Source organism: Hemiscyllium ocellatum, chromosome 9, assembly GCF_020745735.1.
Source record: "Hemiscyllium ocellatum isolate sHemOce1 chromosome 9, sHemOce1.pat.X.cur, whole genome shotgun sequence".
Taxonomy (NCBI): domain Eukaryota; kingdom Metazoa; phylum Chordata; class Chondrichthyes; order Orectolobiformes; family Hemiscylliidae; genus Hemiscyllium; species Hemiscyllium ocellatum.
The window spans coordinates 87,558,235-87,578,309 of NC_083409.1; the positions used below are offsets into that span (position 1 = coordinate 87,558,235).

Here is a 20,075-nt window from a genome sequence, read left to right on the forward strand (position 1 = left end):
AATTACTTTTGTCTGTGTAAAACAGGGTCCTACATGTAGCATGGAAAGACTCTTCCAGACCAAGACATTCATGCCAACCAAGTTTCCACACTAAATTAGTCCCATTTGCCCATGTTTTGCATATATCCCTCTCAAACTATTCCTATTCAAGTACCTGTCCAATGTCTTTTAAACGTTGTAGTTGTAACAGCATCCATCACGTCCACTGTTAATTTGTTAGATATGCCAATCACCCTGTGTATGAAAAGGTTGCCCCTCAAGTCCCTTTTAAATCTTTTTCCTTTTAAAAATATGACCCCTAGCTTTGAACTCCCCTAGCCTAGGGAAAAGACCTTTGGTATTCACCTTATCCATGCCCCTCGTGATTTTATAAAGCTGTTTAAGCTCACCCTTCAACCTTCCAGGCTCCAGTGAAAAACATCCCAGCCAATGTTTATAACTCAAACCCGTCATTCCTGGCTATATCCTGATAATTCCTAAACCCTCTTCAATATATCCTTCCTATAGCAGGTGACCAAACTGTCCACAATACTCCTAAAGTGACCTCATCAACATCCTGTAGAACCTCAACCAATTCTTATACTCAAATGGTCTGAGCAATGAAGGCAAACTTACTAAATACCTTCTTAGCCAGCATGTCTACCTGTGGTGTAACTTTCAAAGAACTGTGCACTTGAACCCAGAGGTCTATTTGTTCAATAACACTATCCAAGGCTCTACCATTAAAAGTGTACAAATCCAGCCCTTGTTTGATTTACCAAAATGCAATACCTCGCATTTATCCAAATTAACCTCCATCTGCCACTCTTCAGCCTACTGGCCTAATTAACAGGATCCCTTTGTAATCTTAGATAACCTCTTTTACTTACAAACGTTTCCTAAATTATTGATATAAATGACAAACAACAGTGGACCCAGCACTGATCCTTGTAGAGCATTGCTGGTTACAAACTGCAGTCCAAAACAAGTCCCTTCACTACCACTGCATGTCTCCTACTAGTTTCATATCCAATTGACAAACTGTCCCCGAAACTGATGTGATCTAATTTTACTAATCAGTCAACCATGTAGAACATTGTGACCAGCTTTACTAAAGTCCACGCGGATATTTACCGCTCTGCCCTCAATCTTTTTGGTTACATATTCAAAAAAAGACTCAATCAGGTTTGACATGCTTTCTCACACTCAAAGCCATGGTGACTATCCATAACCAGTTCTTAACTCTCCAAATACACATAAATCCTCTATCACAATCCTCTCCAACAACTTACCCACCACTGTTACTAGATTCACCTATCAATAGTTCCCACGCTTCTCTTTACACCCTTTCTTAAATGACATTTGTCACTCTCAAGTCCTCTGGCACCTCACCCATGGCTATGGATGATACAAGTATCTCTGCCAGAACCCGCTATTTCTTCCCTAAATTCCCAGACATCCTGGGGGTACACTTGATCTGGTCCTGGAGAATTAGCCACCTATAAGCTTTAAGTTTTTTAGCTTCTAGCATGTGCAAATGCATCAAATAGTGATCCCAGTTGATAATCTTAAAATGATTTCAGGTGTGTAGCACAGTCCAGATAATTTCATATGAATTTCAATAGCAGAGTACCTAATGGCAGATATAATTTTCCAAGGCTTGCAAACATGGGCTGGTTGAACGGAGACATAAGCTGCAAATGGTCAACAGCACATACTGCTCTTATGGCCTACACACCGTGCATCACTCTGGCACTTGAACTCATTACTAATGGGATGGGTTTGGTAGGGTAAATGTCATTTTGTCTTGAGAGCAGTACCCTATTAATGAGAAAACTGCACATGGATTTACTGCAAAGTAGTAGCATGAGATGGCTAACTTCATTCATTGTTTACAGTTTTGAGATGTTTTCCCCTTTCAGGATAATCAGAAGTATACTGGGCATCCCCTGGTGCCAAGTGGTGGATGAGGCCCTTATATGAGGTTTCATGACTGACAATGACAATGACAATGATATATTCAAGGAGGGTATCCTTTATCACATAGGACATCACTTCACTCAGATGGGTAACTAACATGCCATTGAAATAGAATGGAAGGAAATGGCAAGGAATTCCTCTTTTAAACATGAGTTGCTTCGCTCCTTTGTCTGTTGCTGAAAGGGTCAGTTTTCCACTGCTTTTTCGGAGCTCACAATCTCAAACTTCAACTTGCATCCCCACGTGGGGAAGCCCTGCAATGTACAGCTATTAAGTTTGTAGAATCTGCCAAAGTTTACTTCATGTACAATCAAAAAATGTGATTAAAAGCACCACACTATATTAGAGTTGAAAGTAACTTATGTATTTCCAATTTTCTTCACTCCCAAAACAGAACTGTAAACAAGAAAGTCAGACTCCTTTTCATCAAGATCAGAGCAGTTAATTAGACCAGACTTGGTAGATTGGGCAGCCAAACATCAAACTCCAACTCAAACCAGAACAATTGCAGAGTATGTCACCAGGAACAGTCAGTCAGCAAAACAAGAACTGCAATCAAAGGATTCGATGTATTGAAAAATACTTTGTCCCCTTAAGATGGGTGGGAGTTAGGAGAGCAAGAGCTTTCTTTAAAGAAAATTCAATATTGTACACCCATTAGCTAGACAGACTTTTTGTTTTAAAACGCAGTTCCACTTCAAAACCTTGTCTTTCTCAAGGGGAAGAATTCTGAAGTCAAGTCAAAAGAGTAATGTTTTAGTGATTGTTTGACAGACATATATGATGGAAAGACCGCTGCAATCTGGACCTAAAGGTCACAAAGCTCAACTTCCTCTCTGGATTATTTGTCAGTTATTTACATACTGACACTCATTGACATTCCAGAGTGATGCGCCAAAGTGACCAGCAAGGTCTGAACTCTCATTTGCTTTAAAGAGAAAAATAAAACGTGTATAATATTTCTACCATGCAGCAAACTCCTTACAGTTTATCAAAATGTAGGAATCACATGAAACAGAAAGCAAGAAATTCAAACAAAGATCAAATAGATTGCAATACAAGTCCTTACCTTTAGCCAGACGTTCCAATCGCTTTCCATGCTCTGGTGGAACAGTGTACCTATGAGAATATAGATAGATATAATTATTGACCACGTACACTGCACGTTCCTTACTGAATATGCTGTTTTGAGAGATACATAAGCAGCTGCATAATTCTATGAATGACGAGTTTTAAGTTCAAAACATTGTAGATCTCCATATCTAAATATAGTCACTAAAGAATTGAAGAAATTTTTTTCTTTGGTTCTGACAGTTCAAGGAAAAACCCATAGTACAACTGTAACAAAATTATGTTGATTTCATGCAGAGGAGCAATAAAACAACAAAACAGTCGGTCCTGATATAATATGATAGTTCCAGTCTCGTTATAAGAAAATTGCACAACGGCAGCACCATTTTAACCTAATGGGGCTAGAACTGCATTATAGCCAACACGGGTAAGGAAAGTTTGTATTCTACAAATAACGGTCTAAATTCTTTAATCGTGTTCAAGCCAATTCAAGTTGAAGAAACACACATTATAGCAGAACCGACTGTAGTGTATTTTAAACTAGGAAGCCAAATTTGTTGAACCGATACAAGTGATTTGTTTCATTAAATTTTAGAGTTATGGAATACAGCAGAATTCCTACAGCATGAAAGCAGGTCATTCAGCCCATCGAGTACACATTGATACTCCAAACAGCATCCAACGCCGGCACATCTCCTACCCTATCCCTGTAATCTTGTATTTCCAGCGCTAATCCACCTGACCTACACATCTTTGGACTGTGGGAGGAAACCAAAGCACCCAGAGGAAGCCCACGCAGACGCGGGGAGAATGGGCAAACTGCACACACAGTCGCCCAAACGTGGAATCGAACCCAGGTCCATGGTGCTAACCACTAAGCCACCCTGATTAAAGCAAAAGCAGGACAGCCAGCTGGTCAACTCCATGCCAGCTCTGAAAGAAAAGTTAAGCAGGACCCATTTCCACATACGTTCCTGTGGTGCTGCAAATCCTCTATTCAGATGCATCTTCAATTCCCTGTTGGAGATCTATGACTGAAATTGCCTCTACCACATGCATTCTGGATCCTCTATCTTCACTTGCTAAACTAAAAAAAAGATTTTGCCTCATGTTGCTTTTGGTTATTTTGCTAATTGTTTTAAACTTCTGTCTATTAAATTTCTGCCTTGAGCCAGTTTTTCTCTCTATTTGATTTGCCTAGACCTCTCATGATTTTAAGAACTTCTGTCAATCTCCTTGCCTGCAAATAAGTCAGTGCTAGCCACAACAGAACCAACGCCAAACCCATTAATTTGCTTCATTCCCAACCATCCTAGTGCACTGTCCTCTGGCCAGAATGAATAATTCTTGAATATTCTGCCATAATCAGTTCTTTTCATAACTTAATTGAATTTCACTTCTGAGTCCCCTCTAACCATTCTTTGATTTTGGTTTTAAGAAGTTCATAGCCTCAACACAAGGTGATGCGAATGCAGTGAGATAAACCATCTTCATGAGGGCCTGTGGCATAGAGGTAGCACCCCCATTTCAGAAGCCCAAGCCACACCAGTCAGCCAACAAAGGAGCATGCATAACATGGTCAACATGTAAATCCTTCCAACATGCACATATGACAAGCAGTGAGAATGGGAGATGCCTGGTCAGCGACATGATAAATTGAAATAATTAAATATAGTCAGGGTAAAATACAGCAGAAGTGTATGTTGCCATAGCACACCGACACCTTGAGGGGCGGGTTGGCTGGACAGCCCGTCTAGATCACACTGGTGCCAATGCTACAGAGCTTGATCATTGGTCTGGCTGGGCTGAATTCAGGACCTGCCTCCTTGGACTACTAATGGTTGAGATAGGCTGGATAATATTATGGGCTGGACCTGCTATTAGATAATCGGAAAGATATTATCAAATTAGAGAAGGTGCAGAAAAGATTTACAAGAACATTACTGGGAATGGAGGGTTTGAGTTATAAGGTTGGTGATAAGGATAGGTTGGGATTTTTTTTATATTGTAGCCAAGGAGTTTGAAGGGTGAACTAATATGAGGGGCATAGATAAGTTAAAGAGCAGAAAAGGTCTTTTCCTTAAGGTAGGGGAATTCAAAACTAGATGTCATATTTTTAAGGTGAGAGGAGAAAGATTTAACAGAGAGCTAAGGAGGCAACCTTTTCCACATAGAAGGTGGTTCATGTGGAATGAACTGCCAGAGGAATTGGTAGATGCAGGTACAGCTACAGTATTTAATAGACTTTTGGACAGATCATGAATAGGAAAGGTTTTGAGGGATACAGGCCAAACACAGACAAATGGGACTAGCTTTGTTTGGGAAACTTGGAAGAGTTGAACCGAAGAGTCTGTTTCGTGCTGTATGACTCTAAAAGAGAAGCCAGCATGATCGGAACAGGATGTGGAGCAATACAAATGGACCTGAAGAAAATCAGGGCTGAGATTGCCAATAGTTCCTGATGGATATTTTGTTGCTGAATCAGAGCCCATGTTAATAGTACACACATACCTGACATAAACTACATACTCAAATTACATCCAACTTACATTCAAATTCAAACTACATCCTTCCCTCAAACTTAACAGTTAGCAATCTATGCAGCTATTCCAGTAGAAACTGAACCATGGGCAATCATGGGGCCTACCCTGCTTTAGCAAATTGCCTTTAAAAAGCTATCCGTGGATGATTACAGAAATGTTACACTGTCACAACAATTTCCAGTAAACATAACTGCACACACTTCACTTTACTCAGAACTCTGATATACACATTTAGATTAGATTAGATTACTTAGTGTGGAAACAGGCCCTTCGGCCCAACAAGTCCACACCGACCCGCCGAAGCGCAACCCACCCATACCCCTACATTTACCCCTTACCTAACACTACGGGCAATTTAGCATGGCAAATTCACCTGACCCGCACATCTTTGGACTGTGGGAGGAAACCGGAGCACCCGGAGGAAACCCACGCAGATACGGGGAGAACGTGCAAACTCCACACAGTCAGTCGCCTGAGTCGGGAATTGAACCCGGGTCTCAGGCGCTGTGAGACAGCAGTGCCACTGTGCCGCCCACATTTGAAACAAAATTTCAAATATCTTGACTGTTGTGAGAAATTTAAGTATACATATGCTTTGTATGGGTAGTCCTTGTTCAAAGCTGTTGAAAATCAAAAGGTAAGCTGAAATGCTAATATTTTATCCAAATTGCCCATGACATGCAGCTGGAGAAGAGGAGGCATGTCATTACTATCCTACTTCACAATTTCCAGAACAAGGACTGGTTTTCAATGACCCAACCAAAATCCATCCCTTAACTAGCTATCAAAAATCACTTACTGACTAGCCAGCTTATTGCGGTCCACAAACTGACAGTTGTGTTTGTCAACATCAGTGACTATAGTTGCTAACAGTGACAATCTGATGATTTTTACTTCTATATAATTGCAAGTCTTAATAGTACCGTATAACCTTTTCCACATAGGTACAAACATTAACCAGTAAGAAACAAGCCAAGCAGAGGCTAAACATTGAAGTCCTTTAATTTCTCTCTTTCCCCAATCTACCCTGCTCATTTTTACTTGGAGTTTCGTATTTAAATTTAACCTAGTGTTATTGCAAAATAGCAGTTTCTGCACAAAAACAAAATCAAGACCCATCTAGTTCAACTGCTTTCTTGTTAGCTCATGTTACAACAATAAAGGAACTGTCAACTAATCATTTGAGTGTGTAGTGCATTAAAATGCTTAAACTATTTAATTGTAACACGTTTAAAATTCAAGCTACAGTATTCAAAAACAAATATGTACAGTGCAAGATAAAACTGAGCCTGTTACCAAGACTTGGGTTCGCCAAAGTGCAGGTAGTTAATGCTGTAGAGGTCCATGTCCTCTGTGTGCCAAGCAAACGTGGTTTTCCACATTCCAAAATAAAGGTACGGTGTATTGACACCTTCAATTGTGATACCACTCTCTTTTTCTACCACATCCAAGATGGTGTTCAAATGCCCAATGTTCCATTCAGTCACACCCTAAACAAACAGGAAATTGTATCTGTAAACAAAATATTTGGCTTAAAATAATATAGCATTTGGAATACACAACATTTAAGCTTGTTACATATCTTCTATGGAAACTGAGAACACAAGAGAGAAATCCAATCTTGACTATCTATATAAAAAGGAGAATACCGCACTCCACCTTTTCTTCTACTTCCAACAATCATGCAACATCTTGAAAAATAAGATTCACCATAAAAGAAAAACGATGCTTACATGGTAACCTTTTGTCAAAAGGATGGTGTCACAAAGTAGGATTGATATTTACAAAAACTCTACATTACTCCCAATATTCTTCAATCTGCATGCAGCTGTTATTAACTGGAGATTACAAAGTAGAAGACAAGCATTTCTCACTTTGGTGGGGACATACTGTAAGTCACAGGATGTTATGCTAAAGAAATCTAAGCAGATATTCTACCCATCATCTCAAACAAAAGCATTCGATTAAAGAGAGAGAAAAGTAAGGCATTTTCAGAGCTTAATTCTAATGGACCATGTATTCACACTGATTTACACTAAGATAGCACCCAAAGCATTGATTCTCCCTAGAGACAGCATAAAAACTCAACAAGCAAGAGAAGAAGAGGAAATAAGAGCAATGGGTAGAGAAAGCTGAAGAATGACATCAAGATATTTTAAAATAATTTTAAAAGACATTGAAAATTTTTTTAAAAGTTTAGGAATATTCCAACATATTAATGCTGATTTAATTAGTCATGAAAACATATGCTTCTGCCAACCTGTGAGGGGAAAAAATGGCTGTAACGAGACACGAGTTAATGGTTTCACCTAGATATAATAGAATAGTACCAAGAATGAAGATTTCAATTGTCTGGAGAACAGATCTGAATTTTTCTTCTTAGAAAGAGCTTGTAGAGTGGAGATTTAATAGATCCTGGTTCAAATTCAGAGATGTTGTAATTCCTTCTTACTAGCTCCGTTTTCAGTGGCAGAATGATCAGCAACCAGCGATTATCCATTTAAAGTAACTGGTCAAAAACCCTGATTAGGAGCTGAAAAGAATTTATTACTTGTTGCAGTCCAGATCATAATAATTTGCTGTCTGAAAAGGGTGGTGGCAGCAGATCCAATTTGAACTCACAAAAAGGAAAAGAAATTGCATTTTAAACAGAAAATATTTGGAGGCCAAATGGAAAGCACAAGGGAGAAAGACTAATTGTTACATTGTTTAGAATGCAAGCACAAGCATAATGGATCAAATGGCCTCCTTCTGTTTTGCATGATCTGATGATTCCAACAAATTGAAAGTAAGTTAACACCACTCATTCTCAATCACCAAGCGTAACTTCAGAGACTGAGAGTTCTCATCAGTTTTGGTAACATTAAAAATACACAGTGGACTATGTAATGTTCAGAATCCTTCAACTTGAAATCATTTTCAAAGGAAAAACAGCAAACAGAAGTGTAACCACTTTATCAAATGTATCTGGGAATGACAGCAATAAAAAACAATTAAAGACTTATTAAGCCTTACCTCATCGTACAATGTACCATTGACATCTGCACCATAGATTGGTGCATTAAATGTGAGATTTTTCCAATACTTGCGCTCCAGATCATCAAAGTCTGAATAGCGAGGGGTGCAGTATCTGGAAAAAAGAAATACATTTTAATAGATCAAAATTCTAGTTGGACTTCACTTTAGTTCTCAAATAAGTAAAGATTGAGTAAGACTTTTCCATAGAATTAGGGAGTGATATTTGAAAACTGGTACTAGCGCTACTGCGTGGCATGGTGGCTCAGTGGTTAGCACTGCTGCCTCACAGCGCCAGGGACCCGGGTTCAATCTCAGCCTTGTGCGACTGCTGTGAGGAGTATGCACATTCTCCGTGTCTGTGTGGATCTCTTCCAGGTGCTCCAGTTCCCTCCCACAGTCCAAAGATGTGCAGGTTAGGTGACTTAGCCATGCTACATTGCCCATAGTGTTCAGGGGTGTGTAGGTTAGGTGCATTAGTCAGGGGAAATATAAAGTAATAGGGTAGGGGAATGGGTCTCAGTGGGATATTCTTTGGAGGATCAGTGTGGTCTCAACTGGCCAAATGACCTGATTCTATGCTGTAGGAATTCCATGACCACTGCTGTTTGCTATTTACAGAAATGAAATTGGAAACATTATCAAAATTTGGATACATCAACAAATTCCAGTTAATATGTTAAAAAAATTGAAAATAACAAGTGAAAATTAGAGCAATTTTAACAGATAAATGTGAAGTGATGCATTTAGGTAGGAGAAGTCAGGCGGCCACATATTCTGGAGGAAAGTAACAGTCTCAATGGGACAGTGGAAAATTGAGGATCTTGGGAGTATTCATTCACAAATTAAAAGTACCAACACAAATTAAAGACAATGCAAACAAATCACTAGAGTTTACATCCAGAGGAACAGAATTTGAAACAAGAAATAATAGCAAGATATTGCAGATACTAGGAATCAGAAACACAGAATTGTGGAGAAACTCAGCAGGTCTATCAGTATATGTGGAGAGGAACAAAGTCAACATTGATAGCCTGGTGTGGCTCTCCAGCATTTCATGTTTATTTCAAAAGCAGGGAGTGTGTGTTCCCATTGTATAGAAGCATAGCTCGCCACATTCCAGAATATTGTTTACTTGCTAAGTAAATTCTGGTCTCCCCATCACAAAAATTGTAGCAGCATAGCAACTCAGCAGTTATCACTGCTGCCTCACTACTCTAGAGATCTGGGTTCAACTCCAATCTTGGGTCATTGTCTGTGTTGAGATTGCACATTCTCTCCATGTCTCTGGGGGTTTGCACCAGGTGCTCTGGTTTACTCCCATAGTCCAAAGATGTAGAAGTTGGGTGGATTGGCCATGCAAAATTGCCATGTAGTATCCAGGGATGTGCAGGTTGGGTAGATTAGCCATGGTATATGCAGGATTACGCGGATGGGATGGGTAGGTCTGGGTGGGATACTCCTTGGAGGGTCAGTGCAGACTCAATTGGCCGACTGGCTTCCATCTATATTGTAGGGATTCTATGCTTATAGAGGATTGGATGAATGAAAAAACAGATTCACAACAATAATACCAGAATTCAAAAGTGACAGTGAGTGTACGAAATGATTGTGCACGCACTCTCGACTGTTCCCTCGAAAGGGGAAAGGTACATAATTCACATTTAGGGGATTTGATTTTGTCAACATGCAGAAGATCCTGGCACTTGCTATGTGAATCCAAAATCAGAGGCAATATGTGCAAGCTAGTCACTAATGAACACAATAAAAATTACAAGGCAGACATTTTATTCAGGGAGTAAGAATGTAGAACTTGCCATCACACGGTGCAATTTAGACAATGCTACAAATATCTTTATAAAAGGGGAAATTAAGTTAAACACACGGGAAAGAAGGGAAAAAGGGTTTTCCAGGATTAGATGAAACAAAGTGGAAGGAAAGTTGTGAGATGCACCATAGACCAGATGGCCAAATGGTCAGTTTGTGTTGTAAATTTTACTTAACCAATATCCACACTTACTATCTTGCCACCTAGGAAAATGACCACAGGGAGTTACAAACCTGATCCCAAATAGGGGTTTTATTTTAAAGTACATTTCCTGTACTCAAGAATAGCTATTTTACATGTCCTGAATTTTGTACACAGGTCAGAACATTTCAATTTGCAAAGTGATTCCAGAACTCCCATTTGCAACTCAGGGACAGCCTCTATAACTAGCGGGTGTTTTCACATTTGTTACTGAAATGTTAGAGCACTCAAATATTAAACAAACAACATCTTTGATGTCCTACTCACAGCCACAACTCCAAATTAGAAACATAATTTAAATATATTAGGGCACAAGTATATGATTTATCTGAACTAGAACTACAGAAACCTCAAAAGCACATTTTGTAAAATTCCAAAAAATCTTGTTGGCTTCTTATCTAATACTGTGAAGGTTGGTTAAACTAATTTTACTAACAATCCATTATGAGAAGCAGCAACACAAAAAAAAAGTTTCTTACTTATCACTGTTAGCAATTTTGCGGAACTCGCGTACAGTGGTAGGCTTCTTCTGGATGTTGTATTGTGTGAAGAGGCCTGACTGGCCTGTCACCACCTGTTGAATTGGGGCTGGAATCACCAGATCATCAATTTCATCATAACTCTTACAAGGCTTCCATTCTTTAGGTGGAACAACCTGTTGAGGATAATATTTAAATGAATATAGTTGCACCTTAAAAGACCTGTATTTTTAAATGCATGGTTGAAACAGAAGAGAAAACATTTTGTTTTGCATGATATGGCTTTTAAGATGTAGGTTACAACATATCACATCTCCTGTGGCTTTCAATCAGCTTGTCCTGACAGCTGAGAATGAAAACTCATTCACAATTTTTGAGGATAGTGGTGCTGCTATCAGATAATACAGGGAGAAAGTTTTTAAAGAACTTTTAGCAAGTGCGTCTTGGAAAAAGTATGAGCTGTGATGCATCAATGGTGGAGGGAGTAGAGGTTTAAAGTCATAGAGAGGGTGCTCATCATGAGGGCAACATTGCTCTAGATGATGTCAAGTTTCTTCAGAAATAGCTAAGGCTGTATTCACCCAGGCAAGCTGGGAGTATCCCATCATACTCTGAATTGTGCTTTGCTGATGTTGTTCAGGATTAGAGAAACCAAGAGGCCAATCACTCAGCACAGAATATCAAACATCTGAGTGACTTGTAACCACGAGATTAATTGTGGCTGCTTCAGTTCTGGTCAATGGTCAGTATGAGTAATCATCTCAAAAGAAACTTACACAGAACAAACGGAAGATAAAAGATATGACATTTGAAAAACAAACCAAGAGTTCATCACAAGCTATCTGCTTTAGTGACGATCATTTCACCTTTCTGACTGTTTTTACAAATGGTACATGAAATTACATCATCATAAACTACTGAAATTTGAAAATAATTGTGTGGCATTACTTGCACCCAAATGAATCATATCACTTAAAAATCTACTTGTTAGGGATGGGAAGTGGTAACTATGATGCAACTCAGATATTTTGTGTCATGCACTACCAGATCACAATCAGCCATCATGGTGATATTCATGAAATCTGAGCAAGAATTAACCATGGCACTCCATCATTCAATAAAACTATATTCAGATTAGTACTTGGACTTTATTGTTTCAGGTCAAATGGGAGAAAGTGAGGACTGCAGATGCTGGAGGTCAGTCAAAGAATGTGGTGCTGGACAAGCAGAGTCAGTCAGGCAGCATCTGAGGAACAGGAGAGTCCATGTTTCAAGCCTAAGCTCTTCATCTGGAATGAAATGTCAACACTCTTGCTCCTCGGATTCTGCCTGATTGATTGTGCTTTTCCAACATCACAGTCTTTGACCGTGTCAGGTCATGTTAACTGAACATACGCAGTTGCATAATTTCATTCACAATACAAAATGGAGACTTCTTTAGTGTTGATGAGGATTTTTAAAATTCATACCTCCTTCATTTGATCACTTTTTTTTTGAATAGATTTAGATGTCCACCATCGAAGCTTCAGTTCAATATGTGGGCTGATTCCATCAGTATTATTAGTATATCTGAACTACAAAAATCTGAAGCTATGTCTGGTCTTGTCCCCCAACTATCTACTTACTTTGTCCTTTATTTCCTCTGATTCTTACATTCTCTTTCTGAGAGGTTACTTCATGCCCACTCAATCATGTTGGGTGCATCTAATCAGCACATTGGTAGAACAATTGGACTACCCTCAAAAAGTGTGAATGAATTTTCATTCTCAGCTGTCAGGACAATCTGATCGAAAATAAAAGTGCAAGTATTTGGACAAAAGGAGACATCAGTTTCAGTTTTGGACAATACTGGTTCTTTTTTTTTTGTTGCTATCAGCAAATTAGAAACGTTTCCAATTCCCCTAATATAACAAGAAGGCATTACATTCTTAGGGCCTTATGCAGATGTACAGAAGATACAACACTTGCAATCAGCAATAATTAAGATACAATGCTGCTCCCACAGTGTGACAATGACAAACTTCACAACTGAATTTCCAATTTCAAAGGACTGAGTAATTTCATGAATGGTAAATAGTGTTCTATGTTATATTAAATAAACTTAAGAAGGGATGCAAGGATAAACCTGGGAACCATAGAAGCTGTAGTTATTAATATTAAATATATATTAACTACAGAGGCCTATGGCCAGTGGTGTTCCACAGGGATTGGTGGTGTATCCACTTTTGCCTGTCATTTATATAAATGATTTAGATGAGAATATAGAAAGCATGGTTATGACTTTGCTGATGACACCAAGATTTGTGGCATAGCGGACAGTGAAGGTATCTCAGGTAACAAAGAAATCTCGATCAATTAAGAATGGCAGATGGAATTTTATTTGGATAAATGCGAGGTATTGCATTTTGGTAAAACATGCAATGGCAAGACTTACACAATTAAAAGCAGGGCCTCGGGTGTTGCTATAGAAGAGAGACCCCTAGGAGTTCAGGTAATTAATTCTTTGAAGTTTGCATCACATATAGATAAGCTGGTTAAGAGGGTGTTTAGCATGTTTGCCTTCATTGCTCATAACTTTGATTACAGGAGTTAGGATGTTATGTTGAGGTTGTACAGGACATTGGTGAAGCCTCTTCTAGAGTGCGGTGTCCAAGTTTGGTCCTTCTGTTATAGGAAAGAGATTATTAAATTGGAGAGGGTTCAGAAGCAATTTACCAGGATATCGCCAAGAGTGGAGGGTTTGAGTGATAAGGTGAGACCGAATAGGTTGGGAAATTTTTCGCTGGATCGTCAGAGGCTGAGGCTGACCTTATAGAGGCTTATAAAATAATGAGGGGTATGGATCAGGTGAATGACGCATGTCTTTTCCCTAGGGCTGGGGATTTCAAGACAAGAGGGTATATTTTTAAGGTGACGGGAGAAAGATTTTAAAAAGACGTGTGGCATTTATTTTATATAGAGTGGTTTGTGTGTGGAATAGGAAGTGGTGGACGTGAGTACAGTTACGTTTAAAAGACATTGAGATAATATATGAATGAGAAATATTTGGAGGGATATGGGCCAAGTCCAGGTAGTGGGACTAGTTTAGTTTGGGATTATGGTCAGCAATGGACTGGTTGGACCAAAGGTCTATTCTGTGCCATGTGACTATCAGTTTACCTTTGCAAGCCCAGCGCGGTGGGCTCCTTGTGACTCTATATATGCAATGTACCGACTGAAATTTTTGAACTCTTCCATCGTAGGATAAAACGTCATTATCCGACAGCTGGGATTGGTCACTCCAGAATCTGACGCCATGGTAGCCAATGTCACTCACCTACAAAGTAAACATTTACACAAAATGATATTGTGCAGCCAGCTCTGTGACCCTATTAAGTAATAAAATGCATTAATAAGCACTTGTAACATAGTGACATGAGATTGTTCAAGCTAAAGTTAACAGCATCAACCAATGACTTAGATAGTCCATTTCTATGGGATTTATAAAACTGACGGAACACCAAGAACAAAATATATTGTCTCATTCTAAGAGCCACAGAGATGGCTTTAGAATCCCTGCAGTGTGGAAACAGGCCCTTCGGCCCAACAAGTCCAAACTGACCATCCAAAGAATAACTCAACCAGACCTATTTCCTGAGCCTACATTTACCCCTAACCTACACATCCATGAACACTATGGGTGATTTAGCATGATCAACTCATCTAACCTCATAAGTTAGGATTGTGGGAAGAATCCGCAGCACCTGGAGGAAACCCACACAGACAGTTGCTGGAGGGTGGAATCGATCCCTGGTGCTGCGAGCCAGCAGTGCTAACCTCTGAGCCATCGTGCCAGGGAGAGGAATTCCAAGACTATAAAATAAGGAATTAACTGTGGAAATAGATCTGACTGGATTACTGATCGTTTCGAAGGCGAGAACCATAAATAAAACAGCAGAAAAACAGATGATCTGATGAAATTATAATAGATTACGCGCACTGCTCAAAAATCTTAAGCAACATAAAGATCGAAGTCAAAATACATTCAGCGAACTGTCCAAAAGGTCGAATAGACTATTAAAGTTTGCATCATCGGCGAAAAAATAAATAAAACCAACTGAACAACAACAGCTTTCATAAACGTCGCAGGGTACAACCCGCGAGGAGCAAGTTTCGTTTTCAGAGAGGACAGCAATACCAGACGGTGTCAACAAAGGGTGCTGGCTGTCTCCGCAATGGGAGGCAGTGCACCAGAGCGAGGGGAGCCCGCGGCTTTAAACTCAAATGGGGCTGGGGGGGGGGAGAGATGTCAGCATTCTCCCTTTGTCTTCGGGCTGCCCTCTCCCCCTTCCCAATTCCCCCACCACCCGTTTTCAATACCACCACTCGATCTCGGATCCCACTCTCTGTACACGCCAGCAGCAGCCTGGAGAAGCCGGGCCTGACCATGGTCACTCTGTACAGTCTACTCTTTAAATCGGTGCCCTCGTTCCCTTTGTGGTCGCTGTGGGATTTGGGGTTGGGGGGGGGGGCGGAGATGGCGGCCTGTGGGGCCTGGGAGGGGGAAGAGGGGGGAACGGCCCACTTCTCCCTATTGTTTCACCTGGCCTCTGGGCACCTCTCTGCTCACGATCCGAAATCGAACGGGAGGCTGAATACCAGGCCGCCAGGCCGGGCCGGAGTCAGCCTTCAGGCCTGAAGTCACCGCTCAGAAGCATCGACGGCTGCCGATCTTGTTCGTCAACCGAACCCTGGCCCACCGCCCCCCCCCCTCCAAGTCCGGCCCACCCCCACGCGCAGCCTTCGTCAACCGCGCCGCTGATTGGATAGTCACACGCAGTTTACGTCACAAAACACACGGTGCGTCGAGCGAATTGGGCGATCGCCCTGTCAGTCAGGCCATTGTTCAAGCAAGTTAAGTTGCCACCAAGTTACGACAACCGGAAATTATATATTATTATTTTTCATAATTTTAGAAAACTTCCAAGGGCCGCGGAGAATCAATGTTTTAAGCTATTAAAAATATTTCACGCGTTATCACAGAACACAGTGTCTGTCATTACCGAGCGTCGCCTCTTCCCCCAACGCCCTCCCGTCTTCGTTTGTTAACAAAAACTGACATTTCGTTCCGCCTTTTTCCAACCATCAAAACCCAATCAACACTGGGCTCCCTGTACTAGCCAATCAACGGCAGGAAACCCAATGTACCCAATCAACGCCGGGCACCCGCTACGAGCCAATCAGCATCAAATGTTATTCCCATCCAATCATCGCCGTGCTCCTGGTACCAACCAATCCGCGCCGTGTTCCCGATGACGGCCAATCGGCGCTCAGCTCCCGGTAACAGCCAATCAGCGACTCGTCTCTAGTTATTTGCTACTCAATATTAGCAGCCAATCAGTATTTCGAAAAAATGTTTTTAATCAACTCGTTTGGATCCATCCCCTGTTACTATGTCGAGAGTGTTTAAATATTACACGACACCAGGTTATAGCATTTGAACCTGGACCTTCTGGCTTTGAGTTGGGAATAGGACCACTCCATACCAAGCCCCTTAAAATAGCTGGTATGACTCCCATTAAGGTTAGTTCACCGAGCTGCTGATGATCGTGCAGATATCTCGTTACCCTGCTGGGGAACGTTATCAGCACTCTCGTGAAGAACTGTTATTTCTCCTACTTGTTTTTTTATGTGGTTTGGTCTGTTAGGGTGACTGTCACTTCCGGGTTTTCTCTGCAGCGATTTGTACTCGAAGTGTATCTTTGTGTTTATTGGTGGCCTTTTTAGTTGAAAACCAGGCTTCCAAGAACTCACTGACGTGTCTCTGGTTAGCTTGTCCTAGAATGTGGTGGAGCAGCTGGTGTTGGACTGGTTAAGTTAAAAGATTTTAAAAAATCACACAATACCACTTTCAGGGCATTAGGTCTATTTGGAAGCACTAGTTTTCGGAGTGCGACTCCTTCATCAGGTGGTTTTGGAGAAGCAGCGCTTTGACAGCTAGTGCTTCCAAATAAACCTGTTGGACTATAACCTGACATTGTGTGATTTTTAACTTGGTCCTAGAATGGTTACTTTGTCATAGTCAAATAGATGACCTCTTGATATGTGTGTATTGAGGGAGAATGGATCATGTTGTTTAGTTAAAAGTGAGGTCTGCAGATGCTGGAGATCAGAGCTGAAAATGTGTTGCTGGTTAAAGCACAGCAGGTCAGGCAGCATCCAAGGAACAGGAAATTCGACGTTTCGGGCCGGAGCCCTGAAGAGGAGATGACCTGGGGGGTGCAGTGAGAGAGAGACTCACTGAAATCCTTGTAGAGGGAGGAAGAGAGCTTCTTCAAGGAAGGCATCCTTGCAAGAGGATTCGCAGTAGGTTAAAATCTTCGAGTAAAAAGTGATGTCTGCAAATGCTGGAGATCAGAGCTGAAAATGTGTTGCTGGTTAAAGCACAGCAGGTCAGGCAGCATCCAAGGAACAGGAAATTCCTGATGAAGGGCTCTGGCCCGAAATGTCGAATTTCCTGTTCCTTGGATGCTGCCTGACCTGCTGTGCTTTAACCAGCAACACATTTTCAGCTCATGATGTTTAGTTGCCAGTTGGTGTTCATGAAGTCAGATGGCTAGTGTTCTTCCTGTTTGTCCGATGTAGTACTTGCAGTTGCTTTAAGAGATTTTGTTTACGATGTTGTGGATACGTGGACCTTTGTCCTGGTAAATAGTTGGCATGGTGTGACTGTAGGTTGGTATGCCCAAAGTATATGAACGGAACCTCCCAGTCAGACCCATAGTCTTGCTACCAGGTACACCAATGCACAAACTGTTCGAGGAACGACACAAAGATTGAAATGTCTCGTTAGCAAATCAATCCATTCCATTCACTCGGCCCAGGAATTCTTTCACAAATTCACGAACACTAAAATCAACATGGATGAAATCACCTATTCACTTCCATTAAATACCAATAACCAAGGGAACAATTGCCAAGCTACAAGAGGATCAAGGGACAATCACTCATAGCAACACCATCAGCAGAGACAACATGCTCAAGCTACTGGACTTGTGCCTCACCACCCACTTTGTCTTCAACAGCCAGACATACCAACAAGCCAATGGCACACCAATGGGCTCTCCCAACACAGGACGATGCAGAAGCAATCCTGCAGAGATTTAAAAACACAGCCCTCTCCCGATCCTGCCAAAACTTTGGCTATGATATGTGGATACTATAGCAAAATGGGGACATGAGATAGCATTGGCAAATAGAATTAAGGAGAATCCAAAGGGTTTTTACAAATATATTAAGGACAAAAGGGTAACTAGGGAGAGAATAGGGCCCCTCAAAGATCAGCAAGGCCGCCTTTGTGTGGAGCTACAAAAAATGGGGGAGATACTAAATGAATATTTTGCATCAGTACTTACTGTGGAAAAGGATATGGAAGGTATAGATTGTCAGGAAATAGATGGTGACATCTTGCAAAATGTCCAGATTACAGAGGAGGAAATGCTGGATGTCTTAAAACGGTTAAAGGTGGATAAATCCCCAGGACCTCATCAGGTGTACCCGAGAACTCTGTGGAAAGCAAGAGAAGTGATTGCTGGGCCTCTTGCTGAGATATTTGTATCATTGATAGTCACAGGTGAGGTGCCGGAGGACTGGAGGTTGGCAAACATGGTGCCACTGTTTAAGAAGGGCGCTAAAGACAAGCCAGGGAACTCTAGACCGGTGAGCCTGACCTCGGTGAAGGGCAAGTTGTTGGAGGGAATCCTGAGGGACAGGATATACATATATTTGCAAAGCAAGGACTGATTTGGGATAGTCAACATGGCTTTGTGCGTGGGAAATCATATCTCACAAACTTGATTGAGTTTTTTGAAGAAGAAACAAAGAAGATTGAGGGCAGAGCAGTAGGTGTGATCTATATGGACTTCAATAAGGCGTTTGACAAGGTTCCCCAAGGGAGACTGATTTGCAAGGTTAGATCTCACGGAATAAAGGGAGAACTAGCTCAAAGGTAGAAGACAGAGAGTGGTGGTGGAGGGTTGTTTTTCAGACTAGAGGCCTGTGACCAGTGGAGTACCACAAGGATCAGTGCTGGGTCCTCTACTTTTTGTCATTTACATAAATGATTTGGATGCGAGCATAAGAGGTACAGTTAATAAGTTTGCAGATGACACCAAAGTTGAAGCGTTACCTCACATTATAAGAGGATCTGGAGCAGATGGGCCATTGGGCTGAGAAGTGGCAGATGGAGTTTAATTCAGATAAATATGAGGTGCTGCATTTTGGGAAAGCAAATCTTAGCAGGATTTATATACTTAATGGTAAGGTCCTAGGGAGTGTTGCTGAACAAAGAGACCTTGGAGTGCAGGTTCATAGCTCCTTGAAAGTGGAGTCGCAGGTAGATAGGTTAGTGAAGAAGGTGTTTGGTAGGCTTTCCTTTATTGGTCAGAGTGTTGAGTACAGGAGTTAGGAGGTCATGTTGCAGCTGTATAGGACATTGGTTAGACCACTGTTGGAATATTGCGTTCAATTCTGGTCTACTTCCTTTTGGAAAGATGGTGTGAAACTTGAAAGGGTTCAGAAAAGATTTATAAGGATGTTGCTGGGGTTGGAGGATTTGAGTTAAGGGAGAGGCTGAACAGGCTGGGGCTGTTTCCCTGGAGCATCGGAGGCTGAGGGGTGACCTTATAGAGATTTACAAAATCATGAGGAGCATGGATAGGATAAAAAGACAAGGTCTTTTCCCTGGGGTCGGGGAGTCCAGAACTAGAGGGCATAGGTTTAGGGTGAGAGGGGAAAGATATAAAAGACCTGAGGGGCAACTTTTTCACGCAGAGGGTGGTACATGTATAGAATGAGCTGCCAGAGAATGTGGTGGAGGCTAGTACAACTGCAACATCTAAGAGGCGTTTGGATGGGTATATGAATAAGAAGGGTTTGGAGGGATATGGGCTGGGTGCTGGCAGGTGGGACTAGATTGAGTTGGGATATCTGGTCGGCATG

General features: G+C 41.2%; 1 protein-coding gene across 2 annotated transcripts in view; it reads right to left on the reverse strand.

The window, feature by feature from the left end:
- Positions 1 to 16,191, reverse strand: part of LOC132819144 (lysine-specific demethylase 4A-like) — a 69,356-nt gene extending 53,165 nt beyond the window's left edge. The window contains exons 1-6 of one of the 2 annotated variants that reach the window (XM_060830544.1): positions 16,139 to 16,191; positions 14,256 to 14,412; positions 11,097 to 11,272; positions 8,589 to 8,703; positions 6,870 to 7,063; positions 3,029 to 3,078 (exon numbers count right to left, since the gene is read on the reverse strand). In XM_060830544.1, coding sequence (XP_060686527.1) covers positions 3,029 to 3,078; positions 6,870 to 7,063; positions 8,589 to 8,703; positions 11,097 to 11,272; positions 14,256 to 14,393 — 673 coding nt within the window. In that variant the 5' untranslated portion in view covers positions 14,394 to 14,412; positions 16,139 to 16,191. Of the gene's footprint in view, positions 1 to 3,028; positions 3,079 to 6,869; positions 7,064 to 8,588; positions 8,704 to 11,096; positions 11,273 to 14,255; positions 14,413 to 15,678; positions 15,831 to 16,138 lie in introns of those variants that run through there. The other variant, XM_060830543.1, reaches the window with a different exon arrangement.
- Positions 16,192 to 20,075: the final 3,884 nt, after the last annotated feature.